This window comes from Panthera tigris, chromosome E2, assembly GCF_018350195.1.
Source record: "Panthera tigris isolate Pti1 chromosome E2, P.tigris_Pti1_mat1.1, whole genome shotgun sequence".
Classification (NCBI taxonomy): Eukaryota; Metazoa; Chordata; class Mammalia; order Carnivora; family Felidae; genus Panthera; species Panthera tigris.
Genome location: NC_056674.1, coordinates 20244246 through 20265587, shown reverse-complemented (window position 1 = coordinate 20265587; position 21342 = coordinate 20244246). Strand labels below are relative to the sequence as shown.

General features: G+C 48.1%; 1 protein-coding gene across 5 annotated transcripts in view; it reads left to right on the top strand.

The window, feature by feature from the left end:
• The window catches only part of TDRD12 (tudor domain containing 12), a 71993-nt gene extending 51182 nt beyond the window's left edge, over positions 1-20811 (top strand). For 3 of the 5 annotated variants that reach the window (XM_042969184.1, XM_042969183.1, XM_042969186.1), the window contains 10 exons: positions 3950-4137; positions 4898-5108; positions 6115-6207; positions 8079-8251; positions 15324-15433; positions 16890-16950; positions 17039-17152; positions 17236-17389; positions 17474-17543; positions 18809-20811. In XM_042969184.1, the coding sequence (XP_042825118.1) occupies positions 3950-4137; positions 4898-5108; positions 6115-6207; positions 8079-8251; positions 15324-15433; positions 16890-16950; positions 17039-17152; positions 17236-17389; positions 17474-17543; positions 18809-18900 (1266 nt within the window). In that variant the 3' untranslated portion in view covers positions 18901-20811. Of the gene's footprint in view, positions 1-3949; positions 4138-4897; positions 5109-6114; positions 6208-8078; positions 8252-13271; positions 14526-15323; positions 15434-16889; positions 16951-17038; positions 17153-17235; positions 17390-17473; positions 17544-18808 lie in introns of those variants that run through there. The other 2 variants (XM_042969185.1, XM_042969187.1) reach the window with 2 other exon arrangements.
• Positions 20812-21342: the final 531 nt, after the last annotated feature.

Genomic DNA, 21342 nt, shown 5'->3' with positions numbered 1-21342 from the left:
TTTTCTCCTTTGTTATCTTCCTCATCTGCTTTTATTTTGGGGTCTGTGGGGATATTTTGTCGATTAGCTTTGTTGTAAAGTATGCCCCCGGTATTTGGTTTTGCCATCTCATTGCTCTGTCTTTAAAAACACATGACACTTCACCACTGTCACCTTCCCAGAACCCCTCTAACCAGATCCTCCCTTTTAATCTGCTCTATTGAGGTTCAGTGTGCATACAGTAAAAATCATTATTTTAAATGTATAGTTTGTTGAGTTTTGAGAAATATGTACAATCATGTAACCACTGCCACAGTCAAGATATGAACATTATTATTGCCTCAGAAAGGTCTCTCCTGGCCCCTCATCCCCAACCCCAACTCCTGGCAGCCACTGGACCTGCTTTCTGTCACTAGACCTTTGTGTTTACTAGAATTTCTTGTAATGGAATCATACAATACGTAGTCTTTTGAGTCTTATCTCTGTTATTCAGCATAATGCTTTTGAGATTCACCTTTTTCCTTATCGAGTAGGATTCCCGTGGATTGCCTGTCTGTTCACAAGTTCATGCCATTTGAGTTGTTTGCAGTTTCTGGCTGCTGTGAATTTCTGTGTTGCAAATCTTTTTAGATCTGTATCTTCATGTTTTTTGAGTGAGACAGTGGAATTGCTGGGTCGTGTGTGTGTGTGTGTATGTGTAAGAACTCGCCAAACAGTTTTCTATAGTGGTGGTACCATTTTACATTCTCACCAGCATTGCATACAAGAGTTCCAGTAGGTGCATATTCTCAATACATGGTGTTCTCAGTCTTTAATTTTTGCCACACCATTGCATTTGCACAGATAATCTTATTTGCATTTCTCTGGTGATAATCTTGGACCTCTTTTCACTGCTCATTTGGCCCTTTGTATCTCTTTTATGAACTCTCTTTTCACACTTTTTGCCCATGTTTTTGCCTATTTTTAAATTTGAGTTGTTGAGTTTAAGAGTTCTTCATGTATTATGGGTATCCTTTGTCAGATAAATTGCTAATATTTTCCCTCGGTTGAAAAGCAGAAGTTTTTAATTTTGATGAAGTCTTCTTTCTCACTTTTTTATTTTACATTTTGTGCTTTTCATGCCATAAGAAATCCTTGCCTATCCTACGATTGCAAAGATTTTTCCCTATTATTTTATTCTAGAAGTTTTATGGTATTACATTTAGGTCTGTGATCCATCTCAAATTAGTGTGTGTGTGTGTGGGGGGGGTATGGATAAGGGACAGGTTTTTCCCTTATAGATAAATGGTTGCACTAGCATCATTTATCATAAAGACCTTCGTTTCCCCTTAAATTACACTAGTACCTTTTACATAAATGAGGAAACCATATTTGTGAATTATGAATTTTTTCTTCTATTCTTTGGTCTGTTTGTGTACCCTTGTAAGGTGCCACATTGGTTTGACTACTGTCGCTTTATAAATAATCCTGGAGACTGGTAGGGAGGTCTTCCCAACTTGCCTGTCGTCTTTAATATCCTTCTGACATTGAAAAATTTTAAAGCAGCTTGCTAGTTTCTACTTAGAAGCCTGATGGGATTTCAAAGGGCATTGCATTGAGTCTATAGATTAATATGGGAAGAATTGACAATAAGTATCTTAACAATACTGAGTCATCTTGTCCATTTACATGGTACAGCTATCACTCCATTTATCTAGGTCATCTTTAATTTCTCTAAGCAACGTGTTATAATTTTTGGTAGGCTGATCTTGTACTTTGTTAACTTTATCCCTCATAGGTCATGTTTTTGGACATTAATGTTATTTTTCTTTAAACTTCATTTTCTGATTATTTAGAAATGCAGTTGATTTGTGTGTCCTTACCTTGTATCCTGCGACTGTAGCAAAGTGAATTAGTTATGTGCAGGACTGTTGGTGAGAGTGGAGTCAAAACAGGCAGGGGTGTGACTAGAAGGGACCCTTCTGGTGTGCCCAGGACCAGGGATTTTCTGGGCACATGGGATGTTTAGTGCTGAAAGCAGGAAAGCCCCAGACAGACCAGGATGAGCTGGTCACCCTTTCTGGAGGCCTCCTTTGGTCCACAAGCTTCTTTTTGCCCCCTCTATTCTGCCAACTTAATGTGTCTTCAGATGTGCTAATGCCATGCAAAGGTGATAACCACAGACTGGCACATCTGGGGCCTGGATTTTGTTCACTGTGTGTGCTGACGTCTGTGAGGCTTAACACAGAGGCTCCTAAATTGGGAAATATGGGAGAAAAGAAACTCTCCCCTTTACTCCTGTCACCTTAAAACAATCATCATTAGCATCTTAGTACATTTAGTTTGTCATTTTTCTTTGTGCATCCTTTATTTCTTCTTAATTTTTTAAAATATTTATTTTGGAGAGAGACAGAGTACGAGCAGGGGAAGAGCAGAGAGAGAGGGAGACACAGAATCTGAAGCAGGCTCCAGGCTCCGAGCTGTCAGCACAGAGCCTGAATACGGGGCTCAAACTCGTGAACTGTGAGATCATGGCCTGAGCCGAAGTTGGACGCTTAACCAAATGAGCCGCTCTTTGTGCCCCTCTTTGTGCATATTTTAAAAGATTTGTCGTTGGTGTATATATTATGTCCTGCTTAGCTCTCGGAACGTCATAGCGGGCATATTGTCCGTACCACCGTGTGGTCACTGTCTGCCATCAGGCAGTGGGCCTCTGAATGGTGGGGGAGAAGGCTTCCCTGGCAGAGGCCATCTGTCATGCAGGAAGGGATGCCGGGCTCCCTGCCTGGGATGGCGGCGGGCCTGAGTAAGCACTGAGCGTTTATTCAGGCAGCTTCCTCCACGGTGCTGCAGAATGGCTGGCTCGGGACCCGTGACAGACATGCTACCTGTCCTCCTGTTGGGAGGGTCTGCAGTGGACAGGTGAGTCAGAAAGATGGTGACACGTGCTGTGGAGAAGGTGAAATGCAGCAGAGTCCCAGGGGGTATGCTGGGTACACGTGCTGGAGGACAAGGGGCCTGTGGAAACTGTGGGCAGGGAGGGACTCCGAGGGGTCAGCTACACTGAGAGCCGAATGAGAAGAAGGATCCGGCCACGAGAAGACCTGGGGAGGATTGTTCCGGGGTGAGGAACCAGCGAATCTCCCCACAGCAGAGTTAACATGGAAGTGTTTGTGGCACAGGACAGGGCTCGTTGGCAACGAGAGGGGGAGAATGGCCAGCAGTGGAGCCCAGGGGCGCCACAGAGGAGGGCCGTGGGCTGCCAGCCCCGTGACGTTGATCGTGAGGGGCGACCCTGCCCCTCCTTGCCTGCCCCTGCCTCCCAGTGAGCAGCACCTTCTCCGCCGGTAACTGTTCTGTCCTGGTGCCTGCTGCCGGTAGCTCGTGACTCCCCACCTTCACGTGGACGTTTTGCTCCGTGTCTAGACCGCCTTCTCCGTGCTTTTGCTAACATACGTGCTCCCCGGCATTGCTCCTCGTGCACTGCCCACCCCGCATACACTTGCCTGTGCAGAGCTGTCTTTCCGCTCATGTGCCGGCTGCGGCACATCTGTCCGCCCGTGGGTTGCTGGGGGTCCTAGGACATGGCTCGTCTCGTATCCCTAGCGCCTCATACACCGTAGGCCCTCGATACGGTACCGCCTGTTACCGGAACACAGATCAGAAAGAGCTCCAGACCCAGGGATGCTATTTAAGAACAACTTTTGCAAAGTTCAATTAAGTAAACAAAGGAACACTTACAATTTATAATGAAGCTTTAAAGTAACGAGGCTAACAGAAAGTCTTCCCGTAGGGCTTAAAGTGAAACCACACTTACTTGTGAGTCCGCTAAGGTTTCCTGTTGTTTGTTGGCCTGTTTCCTCGTTTGCATTTCCTTCCCTGCTGGCCTGCTTTGGGCCCTTCGGTCATGTGCTGATTTCGGCAGGTACCTTTTTGGCTTAGATTGAGTTTGTTTTCTAGATATGTTTGCTGTTTCTTTTTGTTCCCCCAGATAATACCCTTTTATATTTTGAATGCAACGCATTACTTTGGCCGTATAGTTGATAAGCACGTGGATCTTTATGCAACCCTTAATGCTGAAATGAACGAGTATTTTAAGGGTAACAGCAATAACACAGCTGTTGAAAAGGTGGAAAAATTTGGATTATATGGACTAGCAGAAAAAACACTTTTTCACAGGTAAAGGTCTATTTATTTCGTCTCTAAAAGTTGGGAAGCATTTGTCCCAGTGGTTTCGAATCCCTGTTTTGACCTGTGTCCATGTGACCCAGTGTGCACGTACGCAGCCTGGCTGCCGGCCGGGAGGGTGGTGGCAGCATCGCGTCCCCCCGCAGCTGCCTGGCACGGCGCCGTGCCTGTGACTTACCCAGCCCTGGGCTCCTGAGCACAGAGCGTGGAGGACAGCGTATCATTCACACACCGGTTCCTGAGCCGTCGCTCTGTGCCCCCTACAGGCACACTTCCATCATTCCTGTAAAGCTGTAAAGTGGGTCCCATCTTACAGATGAGCAAGTTGAGCCCCGGCGGGGTCACCTAGATTATGTGACCTCAGCTCAGTAAATGGCACAGTCGGTGTTCCGACACCGGCAGTCTGCCTCAGGGACCTGCTCACACCCGTGGTTGGCAGTCAAGACTCCGCTCGGTGGAGCCTAGAATGAGAACCTTCGAAAGTTCACCTTACTGTGTTGATTTTTGTTGTGTTGTCAGATAAGGGGATTTACTCTATTCAACGGTACTACCCAGTTTTTATTCTTCTACGTACTTGAATTAAACCATTCTGAGTACTCGTGACAGCTCCAGTTAATTTTTATTTCTAGTTTGGAATAAAACTGTGCAGTTAGGGTCTTTTTATTCATTTTGGATGTAATGACTAGGTTGAGGCAAAGATTGTGTTCCTTTGGGATCTCTGTGTCAAACTGAAGCCACTGTTGTTCTCCAGGGTTGAGGTGTTGGAGATGAGCCAAAAAGCAGATAGCTGGGGCCCGGACAGCGTCCTCGTCAAGTTTATAGACGAAGGCCGGACTGGACTCGTCACGAGACACCAATTGCTGCCTCTCCCAGAAAATTTCCACGCTCTGCCCCCGCAGGCGGTGGAGTTCATTGTTTGCAGAGTGAAACCCGCTGACAACGAAGTTGAATGGAACCCAAAGGTAAGTTATTTTGGCTCTTTATGTCCTGTTGACTTTGAGAATATACACAGAATGGAGGTTTATTTGAGTGTAGGCAGAATGCGTCCTGGTCCTGGCCAGTTAACGCGGCAGTTGCTTGGGTCCCTGCTGGTGCGGGAATGCGCTGACAGCAGCCGTCCCAGAGCCAGCTCCCAAGCCCCAGAGAACTGCCTGGCACCGTCGTCATCATTAGTGCTCACGGTCTTGGAATTGGTATAAAATATGCATTGCTATGCAATAAATTGGCTGTCAGCTCGAGAAGAAACAGTGTAAGCACCAGGCGAATCCCCCTGACAGATGGGGGTGGGGCCCCCGGGGGCCCGGGTGATGGATACTCTCTGACCAGGCGGGGTGGCTCCCCTGCGGTTGGGACGATGGTCAAGGAGAGAGAGTCTGGAAGGGACATTTCCTCTGGGCCCCTCAGGAGGAATAGCTAGCATGTCACCTCGCAGACCGGATGAGGCACTGAAGGTGAAGGTGCACGGAAGACTGATCCCACGTGGGCTCACCTGGCTGTTCAAGGCGGGTGGGCTTTCTCGGAGGTAAAATGTGCCTGAGAGAGTACTCAGGCACGTCTGGTCTGCCGTGGGCTCACGTGAGGGAAAAACAGCCACGTGCCTGGGAAAGGGTACACGGAAGCCCGGGGCCCCTCAATTCCAGGGCGCTTCGTTCTCATTGAGCTTCCAAAGAAATGGGCATCCATACTTTGAAGACTTGTTCACAGAGGAGAGAGGATACTTGGCCACAGTGGGGAAACATGCAGCTTGGGAGTCCAGAAGTGCCGTGTGCACTGTCCTTACCGAGCCCCACGGCTCAATACCCTTGTCCACAGAGGGGCACCGTGGCCTCTGTGACCCCGACCCCCCTCACGGGGAGGTGGGAAGGCACGAGGAAATACACGGAACAGGTTTTTGCAAAAGTACACAGCATAAACCGGATAAGAGATTTTGTTAAAGCTTCAGATAAGTTACCTCTTTTACTTTTTCAGATCACTAGGTACATTCATCATAAAATCATTGGGAAATTGCATGATGCGAAAGTGATCCTGGCTTTAGGAAACACAGTGTGGGTCGACCCCATGGTGAGTGTTTTTCTTTAAAGAAATCTGTGTTTGATTGGGCCCCTGAAATTATTCATATTATTCTAATTTGTGGCTTGAATAATTGTTTGCCTCGAGTAGATGGAGGTTTTGGGGGATCTCTGTGTTAGGGAGAGTTGGTTTTTTACGTATTATTTGGGTCACGAATTTGGTTGTAGATTTCTTGTGTAAGAGAATCCTTTACGCTATAACCCAGCACTCACGATGGAGACCGGCGTTGTGAAACTCTCCTTGCTCCATCTGACAGTCTCCGATATTTATAATTCTGTTCCACTTTTTCAGGGTTTGGTTGTACACCATTAAGTCAGTTTCACAGTCCTCTGTCTCCACTGGTGGGGAGGCCCTACATCAGGACAGTGGCCCCCACGTGGGACCGGTCATGTCGAGGATTCTCGGGCTTTCAAAAATAGGTTTCGGGGCGCCCGGGTGGCTCATTCGGTTGAGCGTCCGACTTGGGCTCAGGTCATGATCTCACAGTTCGTGGGTTTGAGCCCCGCGTCGGGCTCTGTGCTGACCGTTCGGAGCCTGGAGCCTGCTTCGGATTCTGTGTCCCCCCCTCCTCCCCATCCCCCATTCACTGTCTCTCTCAAAAATAAATAAACATGTAAAAAAAACGTTTTTTTGAAAGGTAGGTTGAATTATGGTTGCAGTTTCTGCCTCATTCCTTCAGCAAATATTTATTGAGCACTAATATTTACGTGTTAGGTCCTGTGTGGGAGCGCTTGGCTTCTGTCCATGAACAAGACAGAACCTACCTTGAGAACCCTGCTTTTCAATTTGAAGTTTTGCTCCATTGGACTTAAATTAGCATGATGATAAGATTTAAAGGAATCCAGTTCTTAAGAACTGTTCCACTGGAAGTTATTTTTATGAGACTGGAAAAGCCTTAACACTTACAACAAGAAGCTTGGGTGTAAGATTTAGGGGTTCAGAAGAGAAAATGATTTTCACTAGAGAAGGTAGAGGTTGCCAATTTAGGTAAATGAAGATTTGGGGTCTTCAGTTTCCGTAATAGTCAATATTCTGGTTGTTTAATGGAGAAGAAAAAATATGGAAACTTGATTAACTGATTGTGAAAACTATAGCTGAGAAAATGAAGAAGCTAAAACAGAAAACCCGCCTGGCGTCTGCTCCCGCGGCTCCGAAGTGTAGCGCTGTCCGTGGCTCGGTGAAGGGGAGACAGACCCCCACACCTGCTTCCTTCTCCACCCAGCCCAGCTCGGCCCCCAGTCGAGTGGAAAGAGGCGCCTGTGCCATTCCCAGGTGGGAATGTGTTCTTGGTGTTCACTTCGGAAAGTGCTCCCGCTGCTTCCCCTGCCATGAAAGGACCACGCGGTCCTGGGTCTGCACCTCCCGTCAGCAGGACTCAGGATGTTGCAGAACTTCATATTCTATCCACATTAAAATTGATGAGAGTATTTTGGTCGCAGGAAAAAACCCAGTGGAGGAAACTGTCCAGAACATGGGACTAAGGGCCTTGGCGTAGCCCCTCTCTGGGCGCCAAAGTCTCCGAGCCTTGGGGTCCTCCTTGTTAGGAGAGGTGAAAATACTCAAGTAATTAAGTTAGAAAGTTAGAAAGTAAGAGTTGTGTGTGTGGTCCTTGCATTATAGATTGGTCTCATCTGGGGGTTTTACTCCAGGATTCAGTTTTGGGCCTCCCAACCCCAGACCTCACCATACTTCTGCAGTGTGGGGGCAGGTTCTGGAAGCATCTCACGTGTGACTTCTGATGCGGCAGAGGGAGGCCCATGTGCACCAAACATTGCACGGTGAATCGCGGGGTCACCGAGAGCATGTTTGATTTAAAAGTTCATGGTGTGATTCCTGCAAATGTGCTTTTTCTTTGATTCAAGGTGCACGTTACAAAACTGTCAAATCTGAAAACTTCTGTCATTGATTATAACATTCGTGCTGAAATTCTGTCAATGGGAATGGGCATTGACAACTCAGAGCATATGGAATGCCTGAAGACGTTACAGGAAGGAGCTAAAACACCACCCGGTGAAGAAAGCTTAAGCCAAGCCCCGTAAGTGGACTTTTTTTTTTTTTTAACTTGAGAGACAAGAGTGTGTGTGAGCAGGGGAGAGGGAGGGAGGGAGAGGGGAGAGGGGAGAGGGGAGAGGGGAGAGGGGAGAGAGGAGAGAGAGAGAGAGAGAGAGAGAGAGAGAGAGAGAGAGAGAGAGAGAGAATGAATCCCAAGCAGGCTCCAAGCTCAGCGTGGAGCCCGACGCAGGGCTCAAATCCCACAACCCTGGGATCACAATGAGCCAAAATCAAGAGTCGGATGCTCAGCTGATTGAGGCACCAGGCACCCTTGTAAGTGGATTTTTGTCTCCCTTTTGGAAGAGCTGCTTTTGGGGACTATAACTCACAAGTGTTCGAGATTCATTCATTCTTTCTTTCTTTCTTTCTTTTTCTTTCTTTCTTTCTTTCTTTCTTTCTTTCTTTCTTTCTTTCTTTCTTTCTTTCTTTCTTTCTTTCCTTTCTTTCTTTCTTTCTCTCTCTCTCTCTCTCTCTCTCTCTCTCTTTCTCTCTTTCTCTCTTTCTCTCTTTCTTTTTTGAAAGTTGACTAGGTTACTGAGTCTCCATGTTTCCATCGCTCAGCTCCAATAATTTCTCAGACTTGGGAATCTTATTTTATCCACACCCCAAAGCCCATTTTTGCTTTGGTGGAATATTATAAAACAGATGCCAGACGTATCGTTTTACCTGTATCTCTTGCCAAATCAGCTTTTGTTATCTTTTCTCCTGACTGCACACACACAGAACAGTATATACACCGTAAGTGTAGTTTGGTGGGCTTTTTGAACACAGAAACCAAGCCTGAATCAGAAAGAGGGCGTGAGTCCGTGCCACCCCCTGCCCCCTCCCCGAGGGCAGCTGCCATCCTGACCTGGAAGAGCATGGATCGCTCTACCCTGATTTGTACTTTGTTCGAAGCCAAGCAGTATGTCTCTGGTCTGGCTTCTTGGGCTGGGCACAGCTTGTGAAAAACATCCGTGTTGTGCATGTGGCTGTAGGTCGTAAAATCTTACTGCCACATGACATTCCATCGTGTGAATGTACTGTAGTTTGTTCACCCCGCCTGCTGTTGGTGGGAGGAATCTCCCCGCTCTGAGCCGCTTCTGGTGGTGGTTAAAACACATTCTCCTGCCTGTGTTTTGGTGCATGTATAGGTGTTACTCCTTGAGGCTGGTATTTTGCAATCTGTGTGTGTTGTGTGAATGAGCCCGGGTTGCATCGTTTTCACTTCTCTTCCTTTTATGCAAATATACCTGAAAAAAACAAACAAACTTGGATTCTTCGACACTTTGTGGGACTGTTGCTTTCCTCTACCCAAAATTCCTTGACTTCCTGCCTCTGAGACTCCATCACAGCCCACACACCCCGCCACGTAAACGGGACAGTCTGTGTGTCTGGTAAACATCAACGTCCCACAACTTCATCCCCACATTTGTTTGGCTTTCTTAACCTCAGGAGAGAGTTACTTTGTACTGTTTCAGTTTAATTTTTGTGCCTGTGCGCCTTTTAAAAATCCATTTTTTAAGGGCAGTTGCCACCTTCATTTCTATTCATCCTCTCCTTCATGAATACAAGGACCAGTAATTGCTTTCCATCTTTTCCTAGTGTAGGGCTTTCTTTCCCTGTTTTTTTTCAGAAGAAATAGATAAGCTTGACATTGTAGGGTGTAGTCTTTATTATAACCAAGATTAGAGACATAATCTGATTTTTTTTTCAGATGGGCTTTAAAAAAATTGTTTTTAATGTTTATTTACTTTTTGAGAGAGAGAAACAGAGTGTGATTGGGGGAGGGGCAGAGAGAGAGAGAGAGGGAGACACAGAATCTGAAGCAGGATCCAGGCTCTGCATTATCAGCACAGAGCTCAACGTGGGGCTCAAACCCACGAACCAGGAGATCGTGACCTGAGCTGAAGTCGGATGCTTAACTGACTGAGCCACCCAGGTTGCCCCAGGGCTTTTTTTTTTTTTTTTTTTTTTTTAAATGTTTGAGAGGGAGAGCAGGTGCATGAGTGGGGGAGGGACAGGGAGCGAGGGAAAAAGAATCCCAAGCAGGCTCTGCCGCATTGTCAGCCCAGGGCCTATCGTAGGGCTCAATCTCTCTCTCTCTCTCTCTCTCTCTCTCTCTCTCTCTCTCTCTCTCTCTCTCTCTCTCACACACACACACACACACACACACACACACACACACACACACAAAGAAAGGAAAAACTGGAATTGCTGAGGCAGAGTTAAAGCTGCTGCCCAGTAGTGTTCCGGACTGGGAGGCCCAGTTTACACTTCCACAGGCAGAGGATGAGAGACTGTGGAAGTCACTGCGAAAGTACCTGGCACCCCCATGGGGAAGGATGGACTCATCAGGAAGAACGTTGCAGCCACCTGGTGGAAAAGTGGGCAGAAGACTGAGCACCTGAGCAGACACTTCACAACGTCTAACGAATGAATTGCTCAGTAATGAATATGTGAAAGGGTGCCCAAACTCCCTAGTCTTCACAGAAATGCAGATTAAAACCACGGTGTGATAATAGCACTTCATACCCCCCCCCCAAAAGTGAGGGAAAGAAAATACCAGGTGTTGGTTAGGCTGTGAAGTAACAAAAGGCTTTTAGAAACTTGACTAGAATGTTGTTATTACGTCTAAAAAATTAGCAGTCATTTCCAAAATTGCATGTGTTTCTTATTGTGTTAAAATATGCATAACAGAATTTCTCGGGTTTTTTTTTAAGTTGTGAAATACACATAAAACCTGTTGTGCTCTTCTAAGCGTCCAGAAGTACATTCACAGGAATGTTACAGGAGGGCTGGAGAGACTCCGGTCCTGGCTTCCCAGTGGAAGAAAGGATCTCGCAAACAACAGACAGCAAAGGGATAGAGTTTATTGAGGGAAAGTACAGAGCTGTCAAAAGTGAGGGGTCCCGACTGGGGAGCCACCGAGGATTTTTGTCCCTGACTTTTTATTGGGACCTTATCAGAAAGTCTGTGAGACTCCTCTCCTGGCACCTAGTCCAGGCAGGTCTGGAATACCTTTTTCCCTTCCCCCCGCCCCCCCCCCCCCAAATCCCACCGCCTCTTCAACCTCTCGCAGCTGCAGCCTGCCTCCCTGAGGGTCGAGGGTCGCTGATCGACCCCTGCCTGACGTTAATGTTCCCTGCTCATAACCACCACCACCGTCCACCTCCAGAACGTTTTCATCTCCCCGAACGGAAACCCTGTCCCCACGAAACTCTAACTCCCATCCCTGCCCCCACGGCCCCTGGAGACCTTCATTCTGCTTTCCGTTACTCGGCCTATTCTGGGCACCCCGTATCAATGGGACGATGCAACGTGGGGCCTTTCGTGTCTGGTTCAGCTCACTCCGTGTGAAGTTTCCAGGGCTCACCCACATTGCAGCACGTATCCGGATTTCCGTCCTTTTGAAGGCTGACGAATATTCCACTGTGTGGATAGACCCCATTTTGTTTGTCCTTTCATCTGTCAGTGGACGTTTGGCTGTCGTGAGTAGTGCTGCTGTGAACATGGCCGTACAAACCTCTGTTGAAGTCCCTGCTTTCCCTTCTCTCTGGGATACACCCAGAAGTGGCATTGCTGGATCATACGGTAATTCCGTGGTTCATTTTCTTCAACTGCCAAACTGTTTCCCGCACAGCTGCTCCACTTGACATTCCCAGCAGCGATGCACGAAGGTTCCCATTTTCTCCAAATCCTTGCCTAGAAATTCGCCCAAGGTGAAGGCTTGAGGTCTCCTCAGGACGTTTCTGGACACGCATCTTGCCTCGGTATGCGTGTGGCTTTCTGCCCCTGAGTGCGCCGGTTGTGAATGTCCTGATTTCCTAGTGTCACCCAGCTTCTCCTCTGGGCCTTAGGTGGTGTGTGGTCTGCTGGGTCCCTGATCCCTTCCCCTCAGCGTCTGTGGGCTTGTGGTCTCCTTTTCTGAGCAGTGCCTGCCATTTTCCGTCTGTGTTCCAAGTTTGGTCCCTCAGGTCCCCCACCGGACAGGTCAGAGTGGACCACACAGTAATCTGTGAGTAAAGTCTGCTCTGTTACCTCTGGTTTAAGGTGGGGATGGGAATCGGGCTGCTGCTTGCCCAAAGCAAGACCACCACACCGTGGCGGGTGGGCCAAGGGCTGGTTGAAATGCCCTTCCTCCGGTTTTGAAGCTGGCTTTTTCTTCATCGGGCGTTTGCTTTGTTGCTGTCAACCTTTGGGTGTTAGCTCCTGGAAAGTTGGTTCCAGCAGCACCTGGTGGTGCTTTCAGGGCTTCTGTGGGGAGATGGGAAGCTGGCGCTTCCTTGCCCACCATTTTGTTCTGCATGTCTTCTGGTGGCAAGGCACGGGAATATTTGTTCAGTCTGATTTTGTTTCCAGTTCATCTAATTAACAGATAATTACTCTTAACTGAATTACCATTGGGCCACTTGAAGCTTTAAAATTCATTCCGTAAATTTTTATTGTCTACTGGGGATACAGCAAACAGATGAAGGGCCGTCTTGTGTTTTAATAGAGCAAGACAGACCATAAGCAGGTACCAGAGATACATCGATGGTGACAGGTGAGAGGCAGCAAATAAGCACTGAAAGGAAGTTAGGGTGGCTGTGGCTGAGGAGGGTGAGCAGTGGCCCAGGCACTGGCCAGGACAGTCCTCCTGAGGGCATACAGAGGGCTCCATCATCCCGTGATTCTGGGAACGGGGAGGAAGGTGCAGCGACTAGAGCAGAAATGCGGCAGGGTGGGGGACCGTAGGTGCTGAGCAGTCCTGGGACATGATCTTGTGGCCAGTTTCAAGGACTGGGCTCCTGCTCTAAGGAGGCAGAGCCATGAGAAGGTTTTGAGCAGAGGGATGATTTAATCAAAAGATCCTTGGCACCGGTGTTGAGGATAGGCTGGGGTGAGGGACGAAGGCTGTGCTGGGAGTTCAGGACAGGGTGACACTGGCTTGGGCGAGGATGGCTGTGTGGAGGTGGTGAGAAGTGGCTGCTTTCTGGATATATTTGTAGTGAGTGTGTGGCCTCACGGAGCCTTGTTGACAGGTCCTGGGTACTGAGAGCCCGAAGGAGCGAGCGCTGAGCCCTGGGGCCCAGTGTTGAGAGGCGGGGGCCTATGGGGACACCGGAATGGAGCCTGAGAAGGAGCAGCAGCAGGGTAGGAGGAGGCCTGGGAGGGCGAACACCCAGACGGCAGGTGAGGAGGGGTCTCAGAGCAGGAGCCGTGAGCCTGCCAGATGCTGCCGGGAGGCCCGAGGAGTGAGCACAGGAAGCTGGCCATGGGGGCGGCCATGGGGCTGCCGGTGACGTGGGAGAACTCCTGCTGACTGATGAATGCAGGAGAATTTGAAAGAACATGGCAAAGGTTGAAATACTTCACCGTCTGAGGTTGGTAGTTTTTATCTTAACGAGTTGGGTGCCCTGAGATCAGGATACATGTCAGTTTCTATACACTTTCAGGAAGCAAAAAATGCCCCATGCTTGCTTATAAGATATTCTTCTAAAAACAGACACCGCATTAGAGTTTAGCAGATTTAATGAAAACGAGGCTTGATCACTTCTGTGAAACACAGCAACTCCTGAGCCCCAGCTCTGTTCTCCGCTTGGCCCTCTGTTCTCTGATTGTGTGGTTGTGCAGGAGTCTTGCCCACCTGTGACCACACACGTAAGGCGGAAGTGCAGAGGACCGTGAACTAGGTTCTACAGATGGACCTGCCCAGGAGAGACTCCATTTCAGGAGCCGAATGGCGCCATTCTTACAGCAGGTTGGGAAAGAGGACAGATCTTGGGGACGTAAAAGATCTGGAAGCCATAGGGCTTGACAGACATAGGGAGTGTGGTTCTGTAGTTCTGAGCCCTGGGGGTGGGAGGGTATTGGCATGGCGGACAGTTCCAGGGTGCTTCCCAGAGAGCATCTAGCTCTGGAGGGGGAGATACTGAGTTGGTTTGGGACATGTTAAGTTTAGGGTTATCAAAAGCAGAAGCCTAGAGCTCAGGAAAGCAGCTGGGAAGACTAGTCTGCTGGTATTAAAGGAGAGTCACAACTGGGAAAGTGTGTGATGAGGAGGGATGGAGCCCCAGCAGGTGAGGGTCTGGTGAAGGAGAGGAGAGCCCCGGTGGCGTTAGGGTGGGTGATGGAAGGCCTGATGCTGCATGGTGTGGGGGACGAGGCCCGAGGAGGGGGTCCCTGCCTGGCTGGTTGGAACACGGATGTGCCTTCACCATTTGGGGGGTGCCGTTCACAGGCTTCATGTGCGTCAACCAGAAGTCCCCTTGGAGAGACACATACACACTCCCCACACCATGGATGTGTGTGTGTGCACATGTGTTTGTATAGTTTAGTATGGGTTTGCTCCTTTAGGCTTGGATTCTCTCTAAAACAATGCATAAAAAATGAATTACGTTGTCACCCATGAGGAAGGCAGCGGGATGGCTGGGGAACAGGGATGAAAGAGATTTTTCACTGTAGACCTTTTTATTTATTTCAAAGTATTGAACTGCATGGATGTGGTTACCTGCTCAAAAAATGTAAACAACTTAAAAATGTTTTAATTTTAAATTGTACCGATATGGAGTAATCTGTCTCTAGTTAATTGGATAATGGGCAGAAGAGTGAATTTAATAGGATCCCCTATCATTAAATGGTGTGTGTGTGTGTGTGTGTGTGTGTGTGTGTGTTTTAGATACAGATGGCAATATTTGCTTATTTATCCAAAGAATGTTTCTAGACAGAGACCCACACTGGTAAGGGGATGTCTCAGGGAGGAGAAGGGGCTGAGGGACTAGGGCAGGGAGCAGAGATGGCTTTTACTTCCTGCCCTTTTAACTCCTCTGGTGAATGAGTTACTGCATTTATCTAACAGTCTCTGTGGATCGCCTGCTCTGTGCTCGCTGCAAGGTGGGCGGCAGGGAGCAGACCTGGCGGCCCTGCCCTCCATCCAGAAAGGGGCCCTAAGCTGTGTGCAGGTCTGACTTGTGGCAGTAGGCACCTCACAGTCCTTTGCCGCCTGCCTTCCTCCTCTTGCTGGGGGGATCCTGGAGAGGGCTAGAGTCTGCTCTCTTTCCATCCCGGAGCTGACCTTCACCTCCTCCATCCAGGGCGCCTTCTTCAGCAGAAGATGCTGCTTGTCTGCAGAGCGCGCGGCAAGAGGACAGGGGCTCGGGAGGAGGTACTGACTCCGAGACAAAGCCAGAAAGCCAAAAGCATGGTTGGTGATTTAAAACATGGCTGACTTAAAATCATGAAAGCTTGGAAATTTCACAACGTTGAGGCTATCCACTTTTAGATGAATTATATAGAAGGTGACATAAACTGCTGTTATCTAAATTCCTATTTTTGACAGTTCAACCTCCAATGGTTTTATTTTTCAAAAGGAAGACTTTTTTTTTTTTAAAGAGAGAGTGTGAGCTGGGGACAGGGGCAGGGGGAGAGAGAGAATCTTAAGCAGGCTTCACGCTCAGCGCAGAGCCCAGTGCCGGGCTCCATCCCATGAGCCTGGCGTCATGACCTGAGCTGAAACCAACAGTCTGACACGCAACCAAAAGAGCCACCCAGGAGCCCCCCCAACGTTTTTTAAATAACTTTTTCCTTTTTGTTAATTGAGGTATAATAACGTTCATCCAGTAAAGTACACAGCTCATCAGAATCACTTAACGTGTGTATACGTCCATTGACCACACCCAGATGAAGCTGTCGAACATTTCCAGAAGCCCAGGAATCTCCCTCATGCCTCTTTCCCACCTGAAACCCTTCCCAGGAACCATTGTCCTGACTTCTGTCACCACCAGTTTTGCTGAGTTAGAAGCACAGAGTGTATACTCCTGTGGCTTTCTCACTCAGCATCCTATCTGTGGGATTCATCTAGATTATCACGAGGAGTGGTGATACTTTCTTGCTGCTGAGTTGTATTCTATGATACGAATATACCACAACTTATTTGTCTGTTTACCTATTGATAGACACTGAGGCTGTTATTAAAGCTGCTGTGAACATTCTCGCTCAAGTCTTCGGATGGAAGATTCAAGTGTTTTAGACTTAGAAGTTCAAATGGCATTGTTTCAGAAAGTGTTGTGTTTAGCACTGGTTCCTCGTGTATACTGGCTACAGATGACTTCCCATGTGGCAGGCATCTTTGGTCCCAGCAGGGCACGGTAGCCCCAGAGAATCCTGTGGCTGAAATAATGCCATTCCTTTTCAGAGTAACTTTCCTTTCCTGATTTTTTTTTAAATTTTTTTTTAACATTTACTTATTTTTGAGAGACAGCACAAGTGGGGAGGGGCAGAGAGATAGGGTGACAGAATCTGAAGCAGGCTGCAGGCTCTGGAGCTCTGTCACCGCAGAGCCCAATGTGGGGCTCGAACCCACAAACTGTGAGATCATGATCTGAGCTGAAGTCGGACCCTTAACCGACTGAGCCATCCAGGCGCCCCCTGATTGTTTTTTTTATAGTATTTGTCAGAGCCCATTTTTATTAGTTCTACTAAGTGTTGTGCGTTTTAATTTTTTCTAATTATTCTTTGCAAGCGGATACTTGAGTTACTGTGGAATTTGTGCTCTTCAGTTCTCAGCTAAAAGTTGCAGGAAGTGGGAGAAGTACATATGGGTACGTAGATTATACAGTTGTGTATAAATAACTTATTGGAACATTTGACCTTCTGCCCAGAAACTCTACCCGAAAACACGAGAGACTCTTCCTTTAACAAAACCACAGAACCTCTGCAAAGGTATGTCCATCCACCGTTGGAGTTGTCTTCCCTTCCTGCCTTGTGAGTAAATAGTGATGCTTGTGTAAGTCTTCTTCTTCTCTCTTAGCTTCCACCCACAAATCAGATGGTTCCAAAAAGACGACGTGGTCATACTGAAGATAAGAATAAGGAACGTAAAGGATTACAACTGTAAATATTTCAGAGATAGAGTCGTCTTCAGGTACGTTCGTGTGTGTCTTATAAAGGACAATAGAAATCACTTCTAACACGTGAGAAGACCGACCTCTCCTTCTGCAAACCTAGTGCCTGGGCGGGAGAGAAATTTTACGTGGCCAATATGGAGCTGCAGGCCAACATAGTAAGAGATGGCTGCAAATGCACGATTACAGACGAGGAACCTGTCATCACTCTCACGAAGGAGAGAAAGGAGCCTTGGTGCAGCTTACTCAAACAGAGGGTGAGTGCACATTGGCCCCGGCTGCTCTCAGCACCCCGAGCGTCACCTGTTCTCTCACTTGACGTCACCTCTTCTGTTGAACAGAATCCTAATGTGGCTTTCGATTTCGATCACTGGGAAGAACGTGAAGAAGAGGAGAGCCCCTTCCCCAAGGGTAAGATGGGGTGCACCCCTTCCTGGGGAGGGGCAGGTGCTGAACCCCACAGGGCGCACCTGATCATGCCACTGGCTTGACGACTGAGGCCTTGGTGGGAATCGGTCGTTAACAGGAAGCCCTTAAGAATTCATTTTCTCCTTGTGGTCGATCTTGGTGCTAAATGTTCTGGTTTGAGGAAGCATCAGCTCTTAATTATAAGCATACCTTCTTATAACACTTGTGCACATCTTCCCAGGAGAGTAATTTATTTATAAGCAGGCCAGTTTTACCTGTTCATTTCTTGCCTATTTCTTCACTGTTTAGTGAAAATCTGAAATAAGTTATTAAAAATAGAACTACCCTACAACCCAGCAATTGCACTACTAGGTATTTACCCAAAGGATACAAAAATACCGATTCAAAGGCTCACAGGCACCCCAGCATTTATAGCTGCATTATAAACAACAGCCAAATTATGGAAAGAGCCCAAATGTCCACTGACCGATGAATGGGTAAAAAGACGTGGTATATATATACAGTGGAGTATTACTTGGCAATCAAGAAGAATGAAACGTTGCCATTTGCAATAACAGATGGAACTAGAGTGTATTATGCTAAGCAAAATAGAGAAAGACAAATACATGATTTCACTTGTGGAATTTAAGAAACAAAACAGATGAACATAGGGGAAGGGAAGGGAAAATAAGATAAAAAGAGAGAGGGAGGCAAACCATAAAACTCTTAAATACAGAGAACAAACTGAGGGTTGATGGAAGGAGGTAGGCGGGGGGATGGGTTAAATGGGTGATGCGTATTAAGGAGGGCACTTGTTGGGATGAGCACTGGGTGTTATATGTATGTGATGAATCACTAGATTCTATTTTTTTTAATGTTTATTTTTGAGAGGGGGAGAGAGGGAGTGTGAGCAGGGGAGGGGCAGAGAGAGAGGGAGACACAGAATCCGAAACAGACTCCATGCTCTGAGCTGTCAGCACAGAGCCCAGTGCGGGGCTTGAACTCACAAGCTGCGAGATCATGACCTGAGCCACAGTCGGACTCTGAACCCACTGAGCCACCCAGGAGCCCCACTAGATTCTACTTCTAAACCATTATTACGCTTGGATTTCAATAAAATTTAAAAATTAAAATAAGTTGCAAAACAGCGCTCTAGAACCTAAGGGACTTTTTTTTTTTCTACATTGGCCAAAATAATGGTGGGGCTGGGGAAGGGAGATTTGCTAATCAGCCTGTAGTTAAAAGGTTTTCAATAATATCTCTTATAGTTGTGAATTGTAAAAACCTGCCCTTGAAGGTGGCAGAGGTGGCTGAGAGCAGTGACGGGACATCGGAGGATGACGGAAGCGAGAGTGAATGAGCAGAGTCAGACCCAGAAGGGTGGCCGGAACCACACAGAGATGGACACACCGTGTGGCTGGGATTTCAGGAAACAAGCCGTCACGGCCAACCTGTCCTTGACTCAAGGATAAATTAGGACCTAGTGTTATCCTGTGCACTGGGATTGGTATTGGCGAGAGATGGGCCGCAGGGGCTCTGGGGGAGGGGGGCGGGCACTGCTGTCACTCGGGCCCAGCCTCCTCCTGAGCCATCCATCCCACACTGGTCACACGCAGCCCGTCCTAACACTCGCCTTGAATGACGGGGAGCACGGTGTGCATTTGGGGGATGAATTGTACGTTCTGGAGCTAGTCTGTTTGCTTTTTTGTGTAGACCTGTTTGGTACATTGCTTAAAAACCTGGTGTGCTGCATAGAAATTGAGGTTTCCAGCTTACAAAGTCATGCTCAGCACTGCCTAACAGCTCTTTCAGCCATGAGCTAGTTGGGATTCAGCAAAACTCGGAGTGAAGCTCTAGGATAGACCAAGGGTAAAAGCGGGGTGGCCTCGGCAACTCCCAGCCGGACCTAGGGCTTTCTAGAGGAAAAGCTACTGCTTCTGAAGAACCACCTGGGCTGCAGAATCCTGGGCGAATGGGACAGAGGTTTGTCTTTAGTGGAATCTGGAAAGGACCTGTGGGGCCTTAGAGGTGACCCTCAGGACAGCTGGGTGTGAGGAGCCAGGACATTCACGATGCCATCCTGGGGTGGGGCTGCGGCCTGCAGGGTCGCGAGGTTCCCGGAGAAAGGTGTCCTGTCACCACCTGACTGTGGGGGCGCCCCGAGCCTGATGCCCGCGCCAACTGGGAGAGTTAGAAAGGAACAGAATGTGAGCCCCACGCACGGCTTTGCTGTGCCTCGAAGCAGGAAAGAAAAGGGACAGAACATGACTGTCGTGACTGTCCCCGAGATTTTTATTCTTAGTGTACGTCAGAAAGCACAGGTGTCCGCGTTTGTGTTTGTCCCAGGTACATAAGCCGCCTCTGGAACGATAGGTAAACTCTGTCACCAGGCTGTCCCATGAGTAGGTTTGGATCACGCTCTGGCTCTCAGTTTCCTCATCTGTAAAATAAGACATTCTGCTCATGGTGTGGCCTGCCCTTGCTTCGGGCATTGCCCCAGCACGCTGCCGGGCAGGGGCCTCTGTTCCACGCAGCGCCTCGGTGATGGAGGTCAGACCCCTGCCCGCTGCGGGGAGCGCACCCTTGCTGCTGCCGTGACTCCCGTGGGTCGACCGGCAGGTGTCACGTGGACACATGGGGTACAGTGGTGATTGTCCTTTTTCTTCACTAAATTGTGCAGGCTCTTCAGGAAGTAGGAAGTCCTGGTCTTTGCTGGCAAAGGTTTTGTAATGTCCTCAGCAGGTGTCGGTTTCTGTAAATAGAACTTTTGCTCCCACTGGGGGAGCCTTTGGACTGGTGGCCGGGCCTCCTGAGTTGCACTGGCTTTTCTTGTGATTGTTGGCCACCCGCCGTTGATGCTCGCTTATAATCACTCTCTTTTGTAAAACGTAGCCCATAATAAGAGCAAGTAATAGAGCTGCATAAATGGAGGGGGGTGGGTTCTGGTTCTTGCGTGTCGTTCACAAACAGCCAAAGGGAAATGGTGGGGGAGCAGGGCTGTAGGTTTCAATCTTGCCTTCTTTTTTCAGACATTGAAATGTACTACCTGACGTCCTGGATAACATTTTGTAGGATGTAGGCACCGACTTGTGAAATGTAAACAATGACCAGTTGTTTTGGTTCCATTAATACATATCGATTTCATGTTTGGGGAAGATTTCCGAAATGCAAAGTGAAAGTGCTTTTGTCTCTATGCTTCTAAAATTGCTCTCATACTTAGTCGTGGCGTGCATATTTTTTGTAGTATATCAATAAACTTTCAGCGTTTTCACAGAAATGCCATTTTACATTTTTTTAGACAGTGTTTTCCCTGAGTGTCGAATGCAAACTAGAATTTTATTCATCACCCTTTCTGGTTTGACTAGAGTGTCTGTGAGGGCTGAGGTGGGGCCTGTCCTGGGCACCAGGCTGCGGATGGTTCTGGATGGTCCGTCTTGCAGTGGGGGCCTCGACATTCAGCCTGGGATAGACCTGCCTCGGACACGGGGGTGCGGGACTTCTGGGAGCGGCGAGGGTGGGCAGTAAAACATCTGTACTTCAGTGTGTTAAAAACCTGTTTCGATCAGAGCAAAACGTGTGTGTATTTTTACACACCTTAGTGGTCCCTGGTTTAAAAAGTGCCCTTTATTTAAGTAGATGTGACGTGCCTCCCCCTGCTGAAGCGTCACAGTCGTAAGGTGGTAGTTTTCACTGAGCCCTTGGCTGGCCGCCAGCCTTCAGTTAGGTCGCATCTTCACTGCTAACTTCGGCAAACGCCTGTCCGTTCTCTCTAGAACCCCCACCCAGAGAACTGAGGCTATGG